Below are 8,682 nucleotides of genomic sequence, written 5' to 3' on the forward strand. Positions count from 1 at the left end.
TCAGCAGGACTGCTTGAGACTTGGCTTGCAGTCTCCACTGTATATGCTAATACCACATTCAGAATGACAGTGGTCTAAGCCTTAGGGCAGTAAATGCTTCTTGAGATACATTCAATTGCTGTTTAACTGAGTTTAGCCTAAGGTAGAGAGAAAAGTTGCTGATGCTTTCAAACCGGTTTAAACATTTTAATATTGTCTTGGCATGTCAGCCCGAACTAGAGCACTGTTAGGTGAAAAATGCAGTGAAATCCTGTAATTACAGGACCAAAATTTCCAGAACTTTCTATGGGAGACCTCTGCTTGAACTACTGATTAAATATGCTTACAGCCCTGAAAATGTTTATGCTTTCCATAATATTGGTCAGTTTGTTGCCCATGATAAGAAGACATAAAAGAAGTAGAATATATTGTTGCCACATCTCAGGGTGTTTTTTGATTTACTATAGTATGTCCATGATCATGATCTCAGTGACTTATTGCTGCCTCAAGGAACTCTCCCCACCCCTTAAAGAGACAAAATCAAACAAACAAGCATAACTTATGAGCTTCAAACAACAAAGATTGATTACTTTTATACTTCTGTGGATTGACTATTGCTTTTTCTGCAAGTTTTGCCTGGATCACTCATGTGGCTGCATTCACTTGGGGGCTTCGCTGGGGGTAGGCTCCACTGGGCCAACTGAGGTAACTTAGTCTGTCTCTCAAAAAATGTTTCATCTTCATAGAGGCTAGATCACGCTTTCTGTCAGAATGGAGATGGCAGTCTTCCAAGGGCAAAAGCAGAAGCTGCTAGGACTCTTGAGACCGATCCTGCAAATTGCACAGTATCACTCCAGTTGTCAAAGCTAGCCCAGCTTCAAGGGCTGTGGAAATAGAATCTCAACAGTAGGGGCAGTGATGTCACACTCCAAAGGGCTGTGTATAGGAAGATGAGAGGAACATCTGGCCTTACTTTGCAACTTAAAACAAGCACGTACATACATCATAAAGTCTGCATAGTTTGTATGCTAGATGGCTTTTATGTCTCATTGTTTTTGATCTCTGAAGGGTGTACCACATGTACAACCGCTTTTTGTTGTCTTTTCTTGATTTTCAACCTCTTAGTCTTAGCTTATTGCTAATTTTTAACATGTCATTAAAATGGAGCTCTTTTTTTTTTTATGTTGTGGCCCATGCAGGCAAAGCAAGATAACAACCCAACATCTTAGGGGCAAGTCTCTTTCAAATGAAAACGATTAATTGTGAGGTTGATCTATTTAGGTTGTAAAGATAACTGCAACTAATAGAGCATTTGCCCTTCAGTTTTGAGCAACTATAATGACACATTTTGAATAAATCTTCACTGCCAAAGTCTTAATAAAGAAGTGTTAAGGGGAACATCTGATATAGAGTAACCAGTGACCCCTGTATTTTCCTAAGTAGGTGGCAGACTCTATCAGCATAAATCCATGAGTACTATTGGAAAAGAAACTCCAAATACATGCCCTTTTGACTGATGATTGTTACTAGGTCCACAGTAAGTTATCTGAAACCCTTGGAAACAAATAAATCTTAAAAATTAAATCTTTCATGTATTAGAAAAGGTAATATCATGCATGTATATTATTTTAAAGATCAAAGAGTCTGAGACAGTGTCCTTAATTAAACACTGTTTCTCCCAGAAAACATATAAATATTCACACTGTGTGAGATAAATAAAGATGAAAAGTAACCTTGTACTGAAAGTCAGGTTTGTTGTACATTTATGGAAAAAAAAAGCTTTTGGTTTTCAAAGCTATTTTGAGGACTGAGTTGCAGGTAAGGGATTGTGCACCTGAAGTTTCTAATATTTACTGAGGGCCCACTGTGTGTCAAGAATTATTACAAATACTTTACCTTTATTAACACATTAAATCTTCACAATAATCCTAAGAAGTTAATTCATTCTTATGCTCTTTATAAAGATGAGGAAATTTAAATGAATCAAGTAACTTGTTTAAAGTTACATACTTATTAAGTGACAAAGTTAGGATTTGAGTTCAGGGATCCTGGTTCTGGAGCCTATTCCCTTAATACCCATTCATTCAGGGAAGACGGCAGAGAGGAAAAAAAAAAAAAAACTATACTTCTTTAAATCTCTCCAGGGGCTGTGACCTACTATTTACCTAATATCTACAAGGCACCAGACACCATGATATAAACTTTATATACATTAACTCATTTATCCCCATAATACATGGGGAGTAGGTATTATTACTTCACATATGAGGAACTTGAGGCTCAAAGAAATTATATCCAAAGTCACACAGTTTATACATAATGGGATCAGAATCACACTCAGCACTGCTGGGACTCCTAATCTCCTGTTCTTTTCACAAGTTCCACTCTTTCTTGAGAGAAGTACTCAGGAGAGGTATAGTTGAGAGTGAAGTAAGGGTTGGTTGGATAAGTGATCCTTATTCTCTTCTAATTCAGTTGAATCAAGTGATTTCATGATAAATTAGAATACAATGTAGAAATCTTAACCCCCTTGTAGTAGCACTGGGTAACACTTACTTGCAAAACTATAAATTTCCCCTTCTTCCAGAAAGTGTTGGGATATTTGGAGGATCACCTACTGCTTATCTGAGTCAGTGATTTCCACCTTCTCCATGATCTGTTATGTGCTTACCTTTAACTTTCCCAAATTCCCCAAATATATCAAAGGCTGGGATCTTTAGGTCATTTGTATAAAAAAGACAAGTCTGACTCAGTACTCAATTTTTGGATCTCACCCCCTCACACCTAAATTTTATTGCCTATAATAATAATGTTCCAGTAAAAGATTTATGTAATTATTTGTTCTCAGATTTATTATGTAAGGCAAAAGTAAATCATTTTCTGACAGCTATTTTAAAATAAAGCACTTGATTGAATCATTAGAATAAAAAAGATATTTTCATTTGGACTAAAGAAAATAAGGGTAATGTTAAATTATTTGTTGGAAAATCAACAGATTTATCTGCCTTTTTTTGTTGTTCATCCTTTTGTAAAAGTTGTTTGTAGTCCACCAAATTCCACAAGAATTAGGTGTGTCTCTAGAAAAAGAAATCTTTGGATAACTGGAAGTCAAGACATATAAAGAGAGAAATAAGTACTTTAAAAAGGAATAAGGGAAAAGGTGACTGTGTGTGCTTTTTTCTCCTCAAAAGAAGAGAATAGCACAATTTTTTATTTGCAAAATTTTGTCAAATCATGTTAAGAATGTGCTAAGTGCACAGGAAGGATGTGACTGTCTCGGAGTCTACACATTGATTAGCAATCCATTTATTTCATATGGTCAGAGAATTATTTGTATATTAAACAAATAAGCAATTGATGCATATAGCTTTAAGTATCTGAGGTTAAAGCAAAACAAAACAAAGAAAAACTCTTTGGAAATATTTAAAAACTAAATGCAACATTTTCATGCTTCTTTTAGGAAATGTAAATATCCTTTTATCTTCAGCCCCAAGCCAAGGGTCTGGAATAGGAATGGGTGACCAGGATTCTGGCAGAATGCATAACTGAGTCCATCAAAATCTTTACTGGTGCAGAGCTGTCTTTAAGAGTCTTAACAATTCCAGTGCTCTCCTATAATAATGATACTTCTAAAGGCTTCTGAATTGTGTAGGACAGCTTCTTGAAACATCAAATGCCTCCGTAAATCTGGGCTTTCCTTTTTATTTCTAATGATGCTACGTATTGTCTGTCGCTACTTGCTGAGGTCATTGCAGCAGTATCTTCTCACCACCCACTCATTTCCCTGCCTCTTAAGAGCAAATACATTTCTTTTCAGAGAAAGAACTTGACTTCTTAAATTAGTTATAATTACCTCCACTTTAGGAAATGTATAGTTTTAAAAAGGTTGAATTATTATTTTTTTCATTGAGTAGTAAAATTTGTGTCTTCGTGGCATCTATTTCCTGTGCTCGTCAGATATGTTTTTTTTTTTTTTCTCTTTCTTTGGGGGCTCTAGCTTTTTCTTATGGCTGTGGGTAGCAGTAATTGACCTCTAAATAACTCTGCTGTTACATTTTAAGAAGAAGCATTATGGTATTATGGCAAACACTAAAGTGAAAGTCAAAACACTTGTTCTTTGGCCTCAGCTCTTCCGTAGTCTGGACCCCTCACTATTTCCATCCTCCTTGCTGTTGGGTTGAGGTGATAAGTAAAAGAGATGAAATGTGGGGAAGTATTTTATGTGTTATACATTGTTTGATATTATGATGGCTGAAAACTGTCTACTTTCGAGAGGGAAATTAACTTTATGTCTAAGAAAGGACTTTAACTTTCTAAAGTTATGTAATGTTTCTAGTAAATAGCATAACTAGGTAAAAATGGAGAACTCTGCAAATGATGCTAAAGCAACAACAAGAGCTAATGAATACGATTTCTACTTCCAGTCCTTTCAAGATTTGATATGACTGAGTGCGTGTGTAGGGGGGAACCTCTAAGGAACTGAGTTGGTTAAGGAAAATGCTGATAAAGAATACCATTATATTTCGATACAGAACATTTTACTTTTTTAATTGATTTACTCAATACCAAGTAAACAGAGTTCTGATTAACTATTTTCCATTTCCACTCAGGTCAAAATGAAAGGGAAGAGTACTAAACTAAAGCGTGAAATAATGTTCTTAGATATCAAAAGACACCTTCTTCAGTGGAAGACTGAAAGACTAAGAAGGATTGCTATTTATGGAAGGTCTGCCTCTGTAATTCCACAACAAATGGGATATTTTAAGAGTATATCTTTTATAAAAAAGAGAAAAAAGTGCATTTGATAATTCTGTAAGACCCCATATAACATTTGTCTTTTAAAATATATATATATAATATCTACTTGAATAATTAAAATAAGAAAATACAGAAACACAGAAAAATACTATTCTACTCATGCCTTCCTTTAATAGATTGCATCATAATATAAATTGTGTTCGTTAATCATTAGCATTTCTTTGAGGATTCATTTGAGTCATCAAGATTGGAGGTTTTGATTGCTTGTGATGAATCTCTTATAGCCTTTCTTGATTATTTTCTAAATTTGATGATAAACACTGCAACATGTCTCAACCAATTAGTCTTGTCAACTTCCACTGTGGTCCCCAATCAAGTCTTTGACTTTGGAAATGACAGGAGATCCTTATTAAAAGTCATGCTTATAACCCAGACTATGAAGTAAAGGCTGAGGGAATGAACTGAAGGGTATCTCACTCCTAGTTGACTGGAAATTGAGTCAATCTAAATGAATATAATTTTTTTATGAGCTACAGGGAGTTCAAGGTGCACAAGTTAAGTATAACAGGTGGGAAGAGGTGTTAAAGTATTAAGGTAGCTCTATGAGCTATCCCTAAATGCATCTCAAACAAACAAAAAACAAGGTGCTATGAATTTCAAACAGGAAACACAAATAAATCCCTAAAGAGCAGCGACCTGTGTAAGTCATTGTGTAAGTAAACTGTCACATTACGTGAGACTTAAGTAAATATAGAGAGATGATTGGAGACTATTCTGGGTCAGTTCTGCAGGGAATGACAACCACATTTGTAGAGATTTTTCCTATTTCAGTAGCTAAATTTCTGATTATTGTCTTGTGTGCTTGGTAGGCATAAGAAAAAATGAAAAGCTTGAATTTATTTAAGCAGTGACAAAAAAAGGAATGTTTAGAGTAAAAAGTAGATATGATCTCACACTTTGCATTTTTATAAGGTTTTCTTTCTTCTTTTCTTCCTTTTCTTTTCTTTCTTTCTTTTTTTTGGGGGGGAGGGTCTGTTCAAAGAATTTAGGTCAGCTTCAAATAAGCAAAATATCCCAAGACAAGAAATATTCCCAAAGAACTCAATTTGCTCATTTAAACTGACCAGATTACAAAAACCATTCACAAAATTTGTCAATAGTTTGATTTTTAAAATACATCTAAAATTTGTGTTTGAGAGACAGAGGGAATTTAGCACAAAAAGATAAATAGAAAAGTGCTTTATTTTTTGATGATAAAATTAATAGGATCTTCTCACTTAAAAGTCAAATAGCAGCATTTGCAACTACAATAAATAATTATCTTTGCAGTTTACCTTTGGAAAAGAGAAAAGTAATTCTAGATTTCCTATGAAGAATAATGGGATTTCCTTGCTGAACTCTGAGCACACAACATAAAAATCTCAGGTCACAGTGGTTCAAAAATCAATGAGCTGACAAATGTCAATATTTCAGTTATCCACCCATCACTGTAGGAAAAAAATGACATGCAGTATTGGACTGCCTTGATTTAGGAGTTTTGGCAGGGTAAAAATTCTAAAAATATCCTTATACAAATGATAATCAAATAGGACTATCATTACAAACTACAGGGGATGTTGCGTGGAGGCCAAAGCAGAGGGTTTAAATATATTGGATATAATTTAAATAACCCCCTATTGTATTTTAAACCAAGTCTACCCAGGATGCATATGCAAATCTCACTGATTTCATTTGTTGTGAATATATTTGCAGAGGTTAAATTTGTTAGTCTTTTAAGTCCCAAGCCTTGTAATAAAATGGTACTTGAATGATATAAATTGGAGCATAGTCATATTATGTTCTTTTTTTTGGCAATAAAATAAACTGTAAAATATATTAAATAAAACCCTAGAGGTAGTTTTCTTAGAATCTGTTGAGGTGAAGCAGGGTTTTCTCTCTCTCACTCTCTTTTCCAAACCAAAACAAAATTTGTTAAAAAAATATTTTTAATAAAGAAAATATATAACTGTTCTCCAAAAACAGACACATATAATGATATAACTTAGCTTTACAGAAATAGAAGACAGACATTTCCCACTCCATTAGGCAACACCATTAATTAAGAATACATGCCATTTCATCAAAATTGTAGAAGTTTTGACTCTATTTACCCAATACATTGCATTTCATATATTTCCATTCAGCAAACACACTGGCAGATGTATTTCTATGTGAACACTCAACGGACTATCCTACAGCACACATTAGGTCATTAACAAGGTGGGAGGCAGGAGCGTGTGGGCTAGAGTGGGGTAGGTGGTGATACTGCTAGTGTGCTCACACTTGGAACCCACTAGTACTTTGCTTTTTTACTTTTTAACCACATAATGTGCTGTCGATTTAGGTTCTACTTCTGAGTCACCCTGGTGTTTTATAATGTATTTTTACTATAAGGTTTTGCATATTTGCATTCTATGAATAATGTAGAAGCAGGAAGGAATCCAATTGGCAAAGGTACACGATTTCTGGGATAATTTATAAATACAGAAAATTATCTTTTTGGATTCAATAACTTTCCTTATGCATGTGGAAAAATTTGTACCCATACAAATATACATGTGTACTTTATTTCTACTTAAGAATATGCACATGTACCTGTCCTGTAACACATGCATATATACCTGTCTGTTCTACCCACTTAAATTTATCAGTTTGTCCATTCCTCTCTTTCTATAATATTTTATGTTTTTGCAAAACCTTATCTTTATTGGATATGAAATAAAAACTGTTCTATGAGATGATGAACAGCAGGGTGTTGAAAAAAGGGAAATATGGTAAAGGAAATATATATATGTAATATATATATATATATATATATATATATTCTTTTTCAGATTCTTTTCCCTTAATGGCTATTACAAAATACTGAGTACAATTCCCTGTGCTAAGCCTATTGAGAAATGGCCAACTTTAATGGCTCCTTCTCCTTGAATTTCAGATTCAAGACCTCTTCCAGATGTAGCCCTAACTGGGAAGTGTACTCGTGAGTGTGATGAGTATGGCCACTCAGACTCCTGCTGGATGCCCGTCCGCACTTCTCCGGAGAGGAAGAAGAGCCAGCCCAAACTATCCACTTTCATGCCTGTTGATGAACGAGGAAGCCAGGAAAAGCTGGCCAATGGCGAAGCCGCCATCATGGGCGACCGCAACAGAAACCTTCTGAACAAAAAGTTGACCTCATCCTATGAGACCTTCAGTGCAGCTAGTTTCAGCAAAAATGAGGAAGCCAACACTGAGGATATTCCCCTTACAAAAACGGGGGAATACAAGCCATCTCCTGTCAATACTCTCACTAGAAGAGAAGTTTACCTGTAGGCTATAAAGAAGCAACAGCAAAGTTCTTTTCATGTATGAGAAGGAGGATAAGGGGTGAAAAACCTTACAAAACAAAACCTTGTAATCAAAAAGAGGGGGCTACCAAAGAGACAAAGCTTTGCCTGCCACTTCTGCCTCCAGATCGGGCCTTTAGTGAATGATACTGTTTAGCCTGATTGTAATATACAATGTAGAAACCATCCTTGTTACTTGCATGTCTAACCCCCTCACTGATTCCCAACACTCGCTCTCTCTCTTCCCCAGCCCCCTCCAGAAAACAAACAAACAAACAAAAAAGATGGTTGCAAGTTTCCTTCATGGTAACATGCCTGATTAGCAGAACACAGCACACTCTCATTATCCCTAAGCTGAAGTATGATTTTAGTCACTTTCATTTAGTTTGAATGTCATCCGGTTGGTCAAAAGAAAGCAGATCAGGTGAAATATATTTCAGACGTGTGATCAGAAATAATTAATCACCATGGAAGGCAATCCCTTAAAAATGATAAGAGTCCTTCTAAAGGTACAGTCCTTATAGAGGGGAGCTCTAGAAGCAGCATTTGGGGGAGGATCACAGCTTTAATATTCTAA

General features: G+C 35.3%; 1 protein-coding gene across 2 annotated transcripts in view; it reads left to right on the forward strand.

The window, feature by feature from the left end:
* PCDH7 (protocadherin 7) overlaps positions 1 to 8,091 on the forward strand; it is a 410,428-nt gene extending 402,337 nt beyond the window's left edge. For both annotated transcript variants that reach the window (XM_007463737.1, XM_007463738.1), the window contains exon 3: positions 7,715 to 8,091. In XM_007463737.1, the coding sequence (XP_007463799.1) occupies positions 7,715 to 8,091 (377 nt within the window). The remainder of the gene's footprint in view (positions 1 to 7,714) is intronic.
* The last annotated feature ends 591 nt before the right edge of the window (positions 8,092 to 8,682 follow it).

Source organism: Lipotes vexillifer, unplaced genomic scaffold (genome assembly GCF_000442215.2).
Source record: "Lipotes vexillifer unplaced genomic scaffold, Lipotes_vexillifer_v1.1 scaffold347, whole genome shotgun sequence".
Lineage (NCBI taxonomy): Eukaryota > Metazoa > Chordata > Mammalia > Artiodactyla > Lipotidae > Lipotes > Lipotes vexillifer.